This window comes from Osmerus mordax, chromosome 12 (assembly GCF_038355195.1).
Source record: "Osmerus mordax isolate fOsmMor3 chromosome 12, fOsmMor3.pri, whole genome shotgun sequence".
NCBI classification, from domain to species: domain Eukaryota; kingdom Metazoa; phylum Chordata; class Actinopteri; order Osmeriformes; family Osmeridae; genus Osmerus; species Osmerus mordax.
In genome coordinates, this window is record NC_090061.1 from 9,056,722 (window position 1) to 9,072,942 (window position 16,221).

Consider the following 16,221-nt stretch of genomic DNA (forward strand, 5'->3'; position numbering starts at 1 on the left):
GGCACACTTTCCAGATTTAGGAACAACACGGCTGTAACAGCATTACCTCTTCATGCTGGGACTGAGCCATTCTAAGCCTATTAAGGGAGCGAATGTGATGTGTCAAGGGAAGGTGATTTGAGCTGCTCTTACCATGGCTCAGGGCTGCCTTCTGAAGTCCACAATCAGGTAACCAGAAGTACAGAGAAATGTAAGAGGCTTAACAGAAAGGCCAGGACTACACACAAACACTCTCTGCGCTGCCGGGCCTTACATACTGTATGTGCACCACCTACAAAGCCTCTTTGTTTCACAGAAAACAACGCTGTTTCTCCACCACCTGGCGTGTATTTTTATGAAAATGGGTCTACGCATGGGTGAAGCACACATGTAAACGCACAGGGCTCTGGGGATTGGTTCTAAGAAGCAAGTGCAGGTTCCTCATTCATCAGTTTCGAAAAAGAAGTGAATTATTCTGCAGCCTCTTTTATCACTGTGGCACTACGGAGATCTATATGGGTGACGGTGACACACTAATGTCCCATCGCTCCATGATGCAGTACAAAGATACAAGAAAGAGCTTCAAGATGGTACTGTATGGTGGACACGTGTATTTAGGTGTTTGTGTTGCCCAGGATGGTGGCAGTCTTACCTGCAGGCTGTGTTCCGGCGGTGTAATCCACCATAGGGTTTCCCCATGCAGGGAGGCTTTAAGGAGATCTCAGTCTATGTCTATGTCTGGATGACTGATGAACTCAACTTATGTGGCAAGATGAAGAGAACATGAACCAGACGGCCCAATTAAACCTGGCCATACAAGTGTCAAAATCTACCTCAAGCCTTCAAGTCAAGACGGATCAACAAGCCCAGTTCCTCTAACCAGGAGAAAATAAGAATTTACCAGGGAGAGTTTAAACGAATAGGAATGGATTGGGCCAGAGGGATATAACTCTACTGTTGCTGTTGAATTTACAGTTTGAATTGATTAAACAGTGATGTTCCAGTAAAATTATACAGTGCACAGTTTGTGTGAAAGGAATAAGGAGTTGTTCTCTGTCTGAGTAATATCCATCTCATCAAGTATGTCTGTGTTTTTTTCATTTGACCTTCAGTATCGCTTGTGTTTTCCTGATTTATTTAATTGTGATCTCCAGCAGACTTTTTGCTGAGAGAATTTGATAGCCCCTATCCTCTCTCTCTCTCTCTCTCTCTCTCTCTCTCTCTCTCTCTCTCTCTCTCTCTCTCTCTCTCTTGCTATCTCTCTACATACATAATGTATATACATGTCTACAGTATATAAGCAGTATCTATGCATATACACCACTAGGGTGCATGAGGAATGGAATGCTTCACGTTAGCAAGTCATGGGTCACTACACATTCCTCTCTGCGTGCTCTAGGCAGATTTGCACAGGGCTTGACTGAAGACCATCTGTAGTCCTGGCAACCACAGGAAACTAAATCCAGCTCCCCTCCTGTCTATTACCAGACCATTGGAAGGGATTCCTCGATTGAACACCCTACAACAGACATGGACCCAGTGTAACAATAAGAGGAGGAGAGAACGAGAGAGAAAGAGAGATAGAGAAAGGAGAGGAAAAGAGATGGAGAGGGGCATAGGCTGAGATAAAGACACAGTGAAACTTTTCCAGTGATTGCATCTTTTATGTTATTGTCATCCTACACCACTGACTCATAATTCAAAGTACCAAAGAGTTCCAAAACTGCACACATACATCACATGCCTGTTCAGGGGTGCCGGCTGGCAAGGGACAACACCCTGTTACTATAATCCAAAACAAATGTTCACTATCCAAGGCACCCACCCTTTCAAATTGGACCTAATCCTTCTAAGTCACATACTCTTCTTATTTTTAAATACATTGTAGCCCAAAATACAACTGAAAAAAGTGCAGGCTAATGAATTAAGAAGATTGGGTCTAAAAGGAGCTTCCTATTGCAGCATGGGTAAGCTGAGGGGAGGTCTGTGAGGTTGATAGGTCGACGTATAAAGGAACGGGTGTTGGTGGATGCTCACATACACTTCAAGGCATTGGACACAGAAGGATTACAGAAGAAACCACTGCAGAGAATTGTCCAAGAGCCTGAGGACCAAGTGAGTGGACACACACACACTCTTTCTCACACACACACCTTTCAGGGAAATGCCTGCAAAGCATTTCATCATCAATTTATACTATTTACATACAAGATGTTCACCTCAGGAAGACATATTTAGTTTATTCGCAGAACAAAAGAACATCACATTAATTGATGGTTGCGAGACATGGGATGTTAATGTACGTTGGATCAGAGAAGAATTAGGACAAACAAACCTCTTGGACGTGATTTACTGAATAACCCTTCTCAATGATCTGGTCAATTGTATTGTAATTAATTTAACCTGATTTGTAAACGGGTGTGACATTGTCACTGTTCATTACACAGGAATACTGGCAGTGTTATTTGATCATGATGATAACAGCTCATTGACAGTGTTTGTTGTGTTTTATCTTTGCAGATACTGTCACACTTCACAGTACAGAAATGTCAAAGTGAGTAGCCTTTGTTCACCCCTGCAAATACATACAATCACCAACTAGAGACTTATACTGAGTCGGCTCTGAGAGGTGAAGTAGACTCCAATGAAGAAGCAGTTGAATGGTCTTAGATATTTTTCATTTTTTAATTCATTTTATTGATCTTTGGAACTATCCTAATATAGACATGGAATTGCCAGATGACCTGCGTAGCCAACAGTTATGGACAAATGATCAGGGATCAAAGATCTTCCACACTAGAAGGTGCTCATGTGTAAACACATGACAACCCTACTGTGGTACAAAAAGCACATCAGGACCTTTCACACCTTTTAAATTAAGGGATACAAGTAAATCCCGATTAGAGCAGATAGCATGGATTGGATTTGTGGAGAAACAGTTTGGGAGAACAGGGGAAAGATTAACATTCCTTATCACTTGGAAGGAAAATACATAAACAGACAAGGAAGACATAAACAGAACTGGTCAGATCATGATGAAATAGATTAGAAACATTGTAATAACAGTAATTTGTTAGAATAAAAGTATTAATAGATCCAATACAGACTCAATGCATTGAAGTATCTTCAATCAATTATGTATCGCTTTACAAACATGTAAGACATGTGTAACGTGTTGACACTTGCACTAACATTTCACAGCAGCTGCATTGAAATAAACGTTGCCATGTTAAGCATGGTTACAAATACACTTTGCTTATTAAGTCCCATTCAGATCGGACAAGTTACATGACACTTTTGTCCACATAAGAACACAATCATTTAGGTGTGTCCAGTGGAGCACCAAGGTACTAATCCTGAGACCTAACAGGTGAGAGGTGTAGAAAGAGAGAGCCATGAGGCGGGACCAGGGAGAAAGAAAGAGAGGGAGGGGGTGGGTAAGAGAGGGGGGGTGGGAAGAGAGGGAGGGTGTTGGGGAGAGAGGGAGAGGGTGGGGAAGAGAGGGAGGGGGTGGGGAAGAGAGGGGGGGTGTGGGGAAGAGAGGGAGAGGGTGGGGGAAAACGGCTAGAGAGGGCTTATCCTTTAACCTGATCTGACAGTTAACCTCTAGGTGTAAGTCAGCCTCAATTAACACCCAGAGTGAGATGTAGAGGAGCTCAGCCATCCCTCGCAGTGTCCAGTGTAGCAGCTAATGCCAATCAGTGGAGTGGTGGTGGGCCATCAGAGCTGAGATTGGTCTCTAAACAGGTTCTTGTGGACCCACTGGACCAGACTGTGAGGCACCAGTAGGTTCCGACTCCAGAGAAACTGTGAGGCCTCATTGAGGAAGTAGGGTTTTTCAGAACAAAGAATGTTTCTGAAATGAACATTGGAAACCTACAGGGAAGGAAGACACGGAAAACCAGCAGGTGTTTACTTTGTGACTAGTGCAGTGATGTCATCTCTTGATTCCTTTGTCCCCGCTCTTAAGGATCTTCAAGAAGACCAGCGGCAACGGCTCGGTAAGAAACCCCTATGACATCATTAGCATGGGATATGCTAACCAGTCCATCCATGTATATAGTACCATATACACCAAAATAACGTAATTTCTCCCTTGTTCTCCCCCCCCCCCCCCTCTTCCAGCTTGCCCTCTACCTGGGGAGGAGAGACTTTGTGGACCACGTGGACAGCGTTGATGATGTTGGTGTGTAATAAAGATTTGATGGTGTCACATGATCTCTGTTTCTGATATGTGTTTGTCCATACATTTTAACTTGTCTGTGTTTGCTACGCACAGATGGAGTGCTCAAAGTGGACCCTGCTGATCTTAATGGCAGGAAAGGTAACTCCCTTTTGATGTTTCTTAAACACCTTTTCCTGGCCAGGATGAAACAAGTGCAAATTCAGGCACTGATGCCCAAGGCCCTTGTCCTTTCTCTCTGCAGTGTTTGTGTCACTGGCCTTGGCCTTCCGCTATGGTAGCGATGACCTGGATGTGATTGGCCTGTCCTTCCGGAAAGACATCTGGGTAAAGCGTTTCCAGATATACCCTCCTCCTGGGGACAGCAAGCCAGCCAACACCCCCATGCAGGATGCCCTCCTGAAGAAATGTGGAGACCAAGGACACACCTTCACCTTTAAGGTGAGTGGAGATTTGTCTGTTTGCTCTCTCACTTTCCCTTCCTGACGTTGGGAGATGCCACACAGTCTATTGATTTGTATCCCATGATCCATCTCTTTCCCACTCTGTGTTCCAGATTCCAGTCAACCTGCCATGCTCAGTGACCCTACAGCCTGCACCTGGGGATTCTGGCAAGGTACACATACTCTCTTTAAAGCCCTCTCTCTCTACCTCCCTCTATCTGAATGTCTTTCTCCCTCTACATTTAGTCATTTAGCATTTAGCATTTCTCTCTGTCTTTCTCTCACTCAACAGTTTAAAGCTCTAACATATTTGTCTCTTACCTTGGCAGTCGTGTGGTGTTGATTTGGAAGTAAAAGGGTACATTGCCAATGATGCCGACAACCCTGATGAGAAAATTGAGAAGAAGTAAGTATATCCATGAGCGTAACTGAACTGATATTAAGAAAGTAGTGAAAGACCTCAACCTCTTTATCTCTCTCTGTGCTCAGGGACACTTGTCGTCTGATCATTCGTAAGATCCAGTTTGCCCCAGATAAAACTGGAGCAGGACCCAAGGCTGATATCAGCAAACAGTTCATGATGACTGACAAACCAGTCCACCTGGAGGCCTCCATTGCTAAGGAGGTATGCATTACACTATCAAATGATTAGTCAACAAAGCCTTGTGTGAATCCTTACATAAATTGTGTATCATGTTAGCTTAAACATTTGTACCATTACTTCCAGCTATATTACCATGGAGAGGCAATCCCAATCAAAATTAAAATCAACAATGAAACCAGCAAAGTAGTGAAGAAAATTAAAGTCACAGGTGGGTATTAAAGACTATGGTGTGATTTTCAATAAAAATGGGAGAAGGGGATTCTAACACTACTGTTTCCTTATGACCAGTTGACCAGACAACAGATGTGGTGCTTTACTCAGCTGACAAATACACCAAAACTATTCTGACTGAGGAGTTTGGGTAAGATAATGATGATTATCGTGACTTTCTTATCCAGAACAGAAATGCAAAACAAATTTGTCACATTTGACTTGACAGTGGTCAAACTGAAAACCCCCTAAACCAAATGACAAATAGTACATCCCTACTGTTGAACTCTTAGCAATATTGTGGATTGATGTTGTGTTTAGCTGTGAGAGATACATTTAAACATCTGTTAAATTACTGCACAGGGAGACAGTAAATGCCAATGCCACATTTGAGAAGGAGCTCAGTGTGACCCCCCTGCTGGTCAACAACACAGAGAAACGTGGCCTGGCAGTGGACGGCAGGCTAAAGGACGAGGACACCAACCTGGCCTCATCTACGCTGTGAGTCAATGAGCTCCTCAACCTAGCAAAGCTCTTCCATTGATCCACTCTCATCCTCTTAGTCTGAAGGCGATGGTGGCGAAAGCCTTGGCTGCATCATCCTCTTACAGTGGATTAAACCCACCTGCAAGCTGTCTAAAGGTCAAATGTTCTGCTGTTATTTTTCAGGCTTCACTCTGGCATTGACAAGGAAGTGCAGGGAATCCTGGTGTCATACAAAATCAAGATCAACCTCATGGTGTCCAGAGGAGGGTAAGACACCAATGAACAGACCAACCTTTTCTTGCCCTTACACTTTTTTTTCATGGGAAATTGTAACATTTATACCATTATTCAACCCCCCCCCCCCCCCCTCTCTCTCTCTCTCTCGCACACACAGCATCTTGGGAGACCTAACAGCCAGGTAAGAGGACAGAACAGGACAGGACTTAATTAACTAAACAAAATGGTCTTGATGAAGTACCCTAAATTCTAACAAATATGATGTGATAAAATTAAATGCAAATTCACATCTCATTTATTTCTCACGTAACACAATATCATACTGCACAAGACAACATGCCATTGTAATACTATCTTCTGACAAATCTACCCTTTCTCCTCAGTGATGTTGGAGTAGAACTCCCATTGATACTGATGTCCCCCAAACCTGCTGGTGAGTTGTGATTCAAATCACCATACAAGCAACAAATATTGATACAAGAAAGTGTGTTTATTGTAAAGTGATGAGTCTCTTACTTCAGAACTCATTCTAAATCCCAACTTCTTTTTTCTTTTTCCACAATGTGCTATGTTTTATTCCTTGGAACAGAAGTGTAAGTATAATTTTACAACGTATAAACACAAAGACAACGAAAGAGAGATTAATCAATTAGTTAAACTAATTTCCACTGATGATGCATGCAAGATGCATGATTATTGTTCCTTGCTTCCCCAAGCTGAAAAGATGCATGCCGTTGTCTGTTTCCATTTGAATAAATGGATGCAAATGGTTGCCTTACCATTTGTGCAGAGATAGACGTTGTTGGGAGGAGTGTTGGTTGCACACAGCTCTCATTCTCATGTGTGTTTGTGCATTTCATGATCTGCAGCAAAGTGGAATAAAAGCCCATGTAGGGCAGGTGAGGTCACTCCCAATGTCATTCCTTTCAGGCCTGACGTTCACTTCTTCAAGAACGACAACAGAAGCCATCATTGGGAGATTATTATTAAGATGACACAAAACCATTGCTAATTTGTGTCAGGATTATCAACAGTTTAAGCAGCAGGGATCACACAGAATCTAAAAGTGGCAACAGGGGAATGCATTCAGGGATGAAACTGTTTGAGCAACTGTTGCACAATAAATAAATATTTTGTCTCTTAGATGCTTGAGCATAGCATCATAGCTATCATTTGAGCTCTTTAAGAAGTGAACAATGCTACCACATTTCCTATTGCTATGCCTTGTCTGGCAAAAAAGGATTGACATTGTGCTAATCACTACAACTTCTACTTCAAAGATAATTTTTGGTCATTCTAAATTCGTCTCCGAAACAAACTAAAAGAACTGCAAATCTGACAAAAATCTAATAGTTTGATTTTGGACACGAATCCAAATAGCATCCCAAACCCATCTTTCCTGGCTGTTAGTTTGTTTTTCTAGCAAATTGTTGATGTTGGTTGTGTTTTTTTCGATTGAATAAATTCCAGCTCGGCTATTAATCTTGAGTAGACTCTCCATCAGAGGATGAAGAAGGACATGAAGGAACACAAGCCTATGATGGACTACAGACTCTCACGCGCACTGAGAAAAGAAAGAAGAATACCCTGACCCCCCAAAAAACTAATCCCAGTCGAGAGTGAAACATAGCAGAGACTGACAGAAACACATTTCAGTGTTCAATACAACAGTGTTCTTCCTTAGATTTGTTTGTGTATCTTTTTGTTTAGGGCATAATGTTACTGGCATGTCCCATCACTATCAGATAAAAAAAACAGTCCCCCCTGATTTAAACACTCCTATATTACACCATGCATGCAGGCCCTTTGTCTCAATAAGTTAAAATAGAATTGTTGTATTATTTCTATTTTTGCCTTTAATAAAGTAACATTATCTCAAGATTGTCTCGTCTTTGCTGAGTCATTTGAGTTTAATACAATTACTTAATGTAAAACTCATATGTCCTTAATTTTGGATTATTTTGGTGTCTCTGATGGGTTAGTCAAAATGGATTAAATAGCCTGTTATTACTGTAAAATGACGTGAAAAAATCCAGGCCGAGCATTAGGTGGCACTGTCGCCCTCCTCGCATGCACACAGACAGCAACAATAGCAGCAGGGATAGCTAGCGTCACACACTACCCTGCGCTTCTCTGTACGGTCGACACAACATAGCCAGCTAGCTGTTGTTTATATTTTAAATAAAGATGTCGACCACGACCGGCGGTGGAGAGTTTGGTAACCCCCTGCGTAAATTCAAGCTCGTATTCTTAGGCGAGCAGAGTGGTAAGTAACTATAGTGTGTATTCGGCCCACGTATGCAATTATTTTGAGGTCTACTGTATTGATGGCTAGATGCCGTTACGTAGCCAGTAAGTTAGCCAGCTAGCTAGCCTAGTGCTAGGCGCTCAGACCGATAGTCTCCTGATTTTATTTTGGCATTATTGGGGGGAAAAAAACATTTTTAGCTACCTCAAAATCTCGCGGCTAGTCACTTAACTACAGTACTTATTTAGTGAGTCTATTGTTTGGAGAATGTTTTTTTAACTTGCTAATAATAGCTAGCTTTTATTGTAGGCCTAGATTAGATGCAGCGACTAGCTAACTGTCTAAATAAGTTGAACTGCAAACTACCAGCTAGCTGGCTAGCTGTGCCTTAGCCAGAATAACTGGCTGGCTTTGCATGATCTAGCCAGGCTAGCCACGTCTTTCAGTTGTCGGATAGCTGAGCTAGCTACCCGATTATCCCATCATTCAACCTTGGATTGACCACTTCTGTAAAAGCGTTGTCTCCATTAGAAAACAAAATACTGTTGTAAAATGTTTGACAAGTCGGGATATTTATGGATTTTTGTTATACCAGCTCAGTTAGCCCGTGTATATTTTGCGTTTCATCACGTCTTAAAAGATCTTTGAAGCTGGCTCCACCCTTTTGCCAGCTCAGCGTGGGTTCAGCAGTCCATATTACATCCTGCGATTACAGGATTTATGAACAGACACTGTGACAACGCAAATCACGTTTGTTTTGCGTCAGTAAAATCTGACATACGCTAGGTCTTTGAATAAACTACTTGCTAACTGAACACCAGCGTGTCCGTCCGTACTGTACTGCAAGCTCAATTAAATTGTCTACGTCATGCATAATTGACCAACACCTAACATGACTACACTGTATTTGTCTTTGCAGTGGGAAAGACTTCTCTCATCACTCGGTTTATGTATGACAGCTTTGACAATACCTATCAGGTAACCATCACCAACATCCTTTTGTAAACTAATAATAGCAAGTTGTTGCATATGAAAAACAAACTGACTCATGGATTAGTCATTGCTTGGCTTATGTATCATTCAGAGCGGCTTTCACTTATTGCTGTGTCATTTGAGAAAACAGCACCATTCTATGTTCTGTGTCCGCTCAGTGCTTATACATGATGCGGTGCAATGTTTGTTTTGCAGGCAACAATTGGCATTGACTTCTTATCGAAAACCATGTACCTGGAGGATCGTACGGTATGAATCAACTCCTTGTTTTATTACCCAGAACAAACCTCAAACCCATTTTTAGGTGTAATATTCATGTATGAGAACCTCCAAAGCACTGGATGTCATGATACGTGTGATTCTCAAAAGAAACTCTGCTGTTAGAAGAAACAACATTGTTATTTTCATTTTGCCATGTCACACACATCATAATTCATTCATTTAGCAGTTTTTTGCATTTGTTCCATTCCACGTGTCCCGATTGTTTTGTTTTCCTGTCGTGATCATGGTTTTCAGTTTCATAGTCACTTTAAGTTTCATTTTTGTCTCCGTCCTCACCACCATCCCCATGGCTGGGTCATGACATGTGCCCGTTTCCCCGCTTGTTGCGGTGGTCGGCCACAGATCCGTCTCCAGCTCTGGGACACGGCGGGACAGGAGCGCTTCCGCAGCCTCATTCCCAGTTACATCCGTGACTCGGCCGCTGCCGTGGTGGTTTATGACATAGCCAGTAGGTATCATGTCTAAGCCTCGCCTCCCTGCCCTCCACCTACAGAAGAGGGGAACTGGGTGAACAGCATTTCAGCAGCTTACTGACTTTACTGGACTGCATGATCAATGAGAGTGGCTCAGAACAGGAATTTTAAAAGGAATCTGGACATGTATGTCTGTAGGGCTTTAGACTTGGTCTCCTAGATTGAAACTGAAATCAGTTTGTTTTGTTTAGTAGGTGTGACAGGCAGTCTCATTGTAATGTTTATGAACATGTAGAGTGTGGAGCTTCCAGTGACATTGGTGCTAATGCAATGCTGTTCATGCCTAATGGGGTTCATGGGAGGAATAAGGAGGTTGTGCTCAAAAGAATTAGTGAGAATCTGTTAATTGTAGCTTCTTTTGTTTAGCATTTGCTTAGTTTGTGTTGGTCAGGGATGCAGAGAAGCATCAAACCCAAAGTGAACTTCCACTAATCCGCCCGCCTGCTCGTCTTTCCATTCAAATGATTTTTCCTTATTCCTCGCCGGATGGTAATTTTTCACCTCTGCTGCCTGGCTTGCATCTCTTTTTATGTCCTTCCTCTTCTCTATTTTCTCTTTCCATCACTTCCCTCTCCTTGTCCTCCTCCCTTTCTCCTCTCCTCTCCTCCACCCCCATCCTCCACAGGTCCGTCTCCAGCTCTGGGATACGGCTGGACAGGAGCGTTTCCGCAGCCTCATTCCCAGCTACATCCGAGACTCCACCATCGCTGTGGTGGTTTATGACATCACCAGTGAGTCAGAGCCTAGTAGGCCCCGAGCAGGGCTCTCTATGCGACCTACAGGGAGCCTGTCACAGTGCTGCAGCAGCATTGCCTTTCGCAGCTTCCATAAGTTGCGTTGCTGCGATTACAAATAGCTTCAGAATCATTGTGTCCCTGAGCAGATTTAATAATGAATGTTATTGCTGCAACCAAACAATGGTTTTGGAGCTTTTCCCTCATGTAAACATAGCTATGTGGGAACTATTCTCCCTCTTTCCCCCTCCTTTTACTTCACCTACTGTTAACCTTTGCTTATTAACATCTGGCTTCTACAGAACACTTGTGTGCATTAACTACTTTTAACTAAAAGAAATGGCTGCTGCACTGATTTTGCTGTGTGAAGAAAGCACCCTATTACTGTCACTATACCTGACCCTATTGAGATCTTGATCCAGTGGTTTCTCTGAATACACACCTGTATGGATTCCTAATCAGTTTTTTTTATTTGGTTGTTCTCAGATTTGAATTCATTCCAACAAACCTCAAAGTGGATTGATGATGTCAGAACAGAGAGGGGAAGTGATGTCATCATCATGCTTGTTGGGAACAAAACCGATTTGGCTGATAAAAGGTACAAGGTTGTGTGGGGCGTGTGAATGGAAAGGTGGCATAGCCTTGAGTGGCTTACAATGTTCTATAATGGTAAATGAGTCATGTTGGATTTAAACCGCAATCACCTACATGTACTGTTTGCCAAAGCCTTGGTTCCCTCTCCTCCCCTAAATGTTTTACACCTTGTCTCGTTTTGAATAATATTTTCATTTGTATGCATCAACTATTATTATGTTGATTTCTACACAAATATTGAGAGACACTATTTCATCGTCAGCTCCATTATAATTTGATCACACAGTATGTCTCTGTTTTTGAGTCATATTTTGGTTTCATTTATTTGTTCTTTTGCCTCCTCTCCCTGGTCTGTTTCTCCATGTCACTATGATTTGGTGTTTCTCCCTCCTCCCTCCCTGCCACCTCCCTCCCCCGGGACCATGGCAGGCAAGTTTCTGTTGAGGCTGCAGAGAGGAAAGCTCGTGAACTCAATGTGATGTACATAGAGACCAGCGCCAAGGCTGGCTATAACGTCAAACAGGTTGGTTTCACAACAGATGCACGTAAAAAAACAAAAAACAGAAGAAACTATTGAAATAGCACCAACGCCTCTCAAGCTGCCCATGTTGTGCCTTAGGGAGATTCATTTGTGCTGTCCAGAGTGTCCGTCTTTTCATTTCTTTAATTATGTGGATCAGAGTCAAGGCTGTTATTGTGGAGTGAGTGATGTGATATCGTTTTTTCCTGAATGGTATCCAGCCGTTCCATCTCCTCTCGGCGAAGCTGCTCCCCAGTGTTTCCCACAGATTAGAAAGCTATTTGTGGCGGGGGGGGTCGAAATAATTCACAAAATAATTCACAAAATCAACAACAACAAACAAATAATTTCTGCATATGCAGGTAGCGACGCTAGTGCTAAATAACTATTTAACTGGTCGGCTCCATGACGCCGGGTAAGTAGCTAGCTCCTGAGACTTCTCACCAAAAGAACGAAGGGGAACCTTCGATTATGTCCGTAGGTACCTAGCGAAAAGTAGCCTCAACTTTCCTTGACCTTAGCTACGGCACTAATGCTGAAGGCTCGCTGATATAGCTGTCGGTCTTACTAGAACGGCGTAGGTATGCATCGTTGCTAACGTGTGCTGACGTTGTGATTGTGCTTATGTGAGAAAGACTGAGAGACGGAGGGAGAGCAGGGAAAAGAAATGCAGCTGAACGAATACGCTGCGTGTTTTTACCTAAATAGTGTAAAAAAAAAAACGAAACACAATATGTGGCGGCCGGTGTTGATTCTGTGGCGCACCGCCACGAATTAGTCTATGTGTGGGAAACACTGTGCTCCCTCTCTATCCCTTTGTCTCTCTGTGGTATGACTAAACTAACTTCTTTTTCTCGCTGAAAACCAGAATCTTTGTTTTCTGCTTACTCCCTGTCTTTCTCTCTTTTCCATGTCTCCTTTTCCTCCTGGCCCTTCCCCCTTTGCGATGTTTCTCTCCATCTCCGTCTGTCCGTCCATCTCCACCTCTCTGCTGTCGCCTGAGCAGACAGATCACCACAGAGGAGGGCGAGCAGAGAGCTAAGGAACTGAATGTCATGTTCATTGAAACCAGCGCAAAGACTGGCTACAATGTGAAACAGGTAGAGACTCAAACCCAGGATAGTCTAGTCAAGGCTGCCCTCCGAGCCCACCTCCATCCCTCTGTTTCACCGCTCTAGTGTGTGCCCTGTCCTCTTTCGCTTGATTCTTCTTCATGGCTTGTCCCGCGCAGCTCTCATCCTTGTGCTTCACTCCAGTCCACCCATCAGTGTTGTCATTCGCTGATTTAGGATGCTTCATCATTTGGTTGTGTTGACACGTTGCAGTTTTTTTTTTGTGTCAGATTTCACAAAATATGCATGCTTGTGACTTTTCACTGTTCAGCATGGTCATACGCTGTTGGGCATGCTCCGTCTATGAACTTCTTTGTACAACTATCATTGCACAGAACAAAAATAGGCTTAGCCTTTTGTAAGTTAGAAATGTCAGTAAATTAGAGTTGATTGACACTTTGATGGTATACACACAGCAGTTACTTATTTACTTACTTTTGTGTTTGTGCTACTTGAGCTGCTTTAAACAATTAGATTAATGTTGCAAAACTGTTGATTGCTTGTTTCTACCTGTCTAGCTCTCTAATTGTCCGGTGGTTGTTCCACAGCTGTTTCGCCGTGTGGCTGCGGCCTTGCCCGGGATGGACAGTACACCAGAGAAGAGCAAAGAGGATAGTATCCTTTCTAAAGCTTTGCTTTTCAACTTATGGTCACTTGTATATAGTGCCAATGTATGTTCTCTGAGTGTCTGTCACTAAAGAGTCGTATCATGTGATGGTGATGATGGTGACCACCTTAACCCTGCTCCTCTCAGTGATCGACATCAAACTAGAGAAACCACCGGAGATGGCTGTGACTGAGAGCAGCTGCTCCTGCTAGTAAACACACCCCACTACCACCTGACCTGCCTCCTCCCCACCAACAGCTTGTCTCTCAGTGGCCACTCTCCCCACCCATGGCTCACTGCCATCGGGCCGGAAGACCTATCTTTTCCCCTTTTTGACTCAGTGACTTTTCGGAGTAACCGTGTGGATGTGCTATTACTCTGTATTTAAATGGATAAGTCTGATGGAAAATGAAAGGAAAAAAAATGAACAAAAAAATGATTACATTTAAAAGTTATAGTTAAAAATACAGGATAATTTAAATGCTGATACAAAATTTTCATCCAACTGCATGGCATCATATAGCATTGCAGACTGACAAATAACGGCTTTGAGTTATTATTGCACTTTTTGGAGCATCAGTGCTGTCACACACGTCAATGTTGTATAGTAACTCTGTTTGAGGTTATGTCAAGTAGAACACGTGGTCAAGGCTTTAGTCCCTTGATTCATTGCTTTTGCTTCCAGTGGAGAGTATGGAAGTAGGGAAAACTAGAGTATTGACAATTATCTGTTACTGAGAACCCCCTTCTTTAGTATTCTTTGTTCCAAAAATGAGTTTGCATTTTAAGTCCACAACTTTTTTTATTATAGCTTCTCTCGCTGTCACGGTTGGCTCAGTTATAGCAACGTATCAAACACGGTTAATGGGACCATAAATAAGGGACGTTATTTTCAGGACATTTGAAGGCATGAACAGCCAAAGACCTACCTTTTAGTGAGTTAAAACGTGTGCAGATCATGAAGACCAGCATGTTTTCAATTCTCTCTAATGGGGGAATTCTGCTAAAACAATAGCATAGCCAACCAATATGGAAAGCGTGTTGTCAGAAAAGGAAAAGTATCCCAAATTAATTAAAACATTGAGGGGAAAAAATGAGCAAACTATTTATGTACACTTTAAAACTATAGCAACTATGTCACAGCCACTTTCCTTCTCAGCTGCACACTAACACATCTGGGGATATAATGTATGTAGAGGAGCCTTCAGATGGATAGAGCTGACAACTTATGTTTAACTTGTCCAGTGACCCATATGGCTCTTCAGAACCACCCACCATAGGTATATTGTAGATCTATTGTTGTCTTGTTTTCATCACACTATTGCAGGAATAGCATGGTCATCATGCAAGATATCTAGACGGTTAATTAAGAACACAGATGCCTTGCTTGTTTGTTCACCAACGTTGTGCACTGAATCAAGCCACAATATTGTAAAGATTGAGGCCGGCTGACAAGTGTCTGGCTTCACTAGTTGTTTAGTAGAGCAGGTAGGTAGTCCCCAGATGCAGCTAATGCTTACTAACACCCTTGCTGTAAAAAGTGCAGTGAAGTTAAGACTTAAATGCTACTGCCTGTGCAGGACTTGGTTTTTATGTGTTTATTTATTTTAACACAAGCAAACGTGAATAACTTTGTAGGCTTAACCAAAATTTCAGTTGCAGGCACGCACAACGGAGGCTGGTGTTTTATTTATTTTGTGTCTGTTTGGATGCTGTACCTGAAAGCAAACGCAAGCCTCAGTTATTTGGGCTTTTAGCACTATGGGCCTGTGTGCACATTAGCTAGATGCTGTGTGTTTCGTAGGTGGATTGGTTTAGTCAGGCAACAGCTTCACTGCACCCCTTTCATCTTTTGACACAAATAACACGTGGTCACATACAAACTAGCCATAAATTACCCATATAGACCCCACACTAAGCCTACTTTCGTTGTATCTTATTTTGGTGACTATAAACATTTTGAAATAATTTAAGTGTTGATAGTTAAGTAGGCCTATTAAATTACATTGAAGAACCGTATTTACCTTAACAGCTCTTCTATTGTCACTGACTGAATACTCAGCTCTGCTATTCTGAAGTGTGTCTATTTGAAATATGCTGTCTACTCTCTAGTGTTTAGCAACGTTTGTGTGAATAATGTACTTCTATTACTATCTGCTGTATAAAAAGGAGAGTTAAAGGAACACCGAAGTGTATCACATGAAACAAAATAAAGATATTTCACCAAGACTGTCGCTACGCTTCTACTCCCCATTACTTAACAACGGTCGGAACCCATTATTGTCTGCTGTAGCAACCGGCTCTCATTTGTGTTCAGTTTTCAGGACCAATGACCCCCGTTATCAGCAGCATACATGATTACAGAACTGAGTTTATAGATTAGGGCCACCATGGTAACCTAAAGCCAAATTTACAGTCAAATAGGCTTACGGCTGAGAAAATTGCGTCTCTAAAATTCACAGCTGGAGAAAATAATAGTGTCTTGAGTTCTTTGTTCCTACTTAGACGTGTTTAAA

At 42.4% G+C, this 16,221-nt stretch overlaps 2 protein-coding genes across 6 annotated transcripts; both read left to right on the forward strand.

Annotated features, from left to right (window-relative positions):
• Positions 1-3,947: 3,947 nt before the first annotated feature.
• arr3b (arrestin 3b, retinal (X-arrestin)) lies at positions 3,948-7,634 on the forward strand (the record flags this gene model as incomplete). Its single annotated transcript, XM_067248178.1, has 14 exons — positions 3,948-3,980; positions 4,105-4,165; positions 4,259-4,303; positions 4,407-4,603; positions 4,719-4,778; positions 4,935-5,011; positions 5,095-5,230; positions 5,333-5,417; positions 5,498-5,570; positions 5,783-5,920; positions 6,089-6,172; positions 6,300-6,323; positions 6,526-6,579; positions 7,613-7,634. Coding segments are annotated over 14 exons (1,089 nt in total), but the record flags the coding sequence as incomplete, so codon positions are not given.
• A 584-nt stretch (positions 7,635-8,218) lies between these two features.
• Positions 8,219-14,228, forward strand: rab41 (RAB41, member RAS oncogene family). 5 transcript variants are annotated; one of them, XR_010878052.1, is made up of 9 exons: positions 8,279-8,408; positions 9,310-9,368; positions 9,579-9,632; positions 10,008-10,113; positions 11,359-11,470; positions 11,896-11,989; positions 12,993-13,086; positions 13,647-13,713; positions 13,853-13,916. XR_010878052.1 is itself a non-coding variant. In XM_067247532.1 (8 exons), the coding sequence occupies exons 1-8, from the start codon at positions 8,330-8,332 to the stop codon at positions 13,915-13,917; spliced, it is 636 nt and encodes a 211-aa protein (XP_067103633.1). In that variant the 5' UTR covers positions 8,219-8,329; the 3' UTR covers positions 13,918-14,124. The 5 variants fall into 5 exon arrangements, 4 of the variants coding, with proteins under 4 accessions (XP_067103633.1, XP_067103635.1, XP_067103636.1 ...); XM_067247532.1 differs by lacking the exon at positions 12,993-13,086 and having other exon boundaries at positions 8,219-8,408; positions 13,853-14,124; XM_067247534.1 differs by lacking the exons at positions 10,008-10,113; positions 11,896-11,989 and adding an exon at positions 10,764-10,869 and having other exon boundaries at positions 13,853-14,228.
• Positions 14,229-16,221: the final 1,993 nt, after the last annotated feature.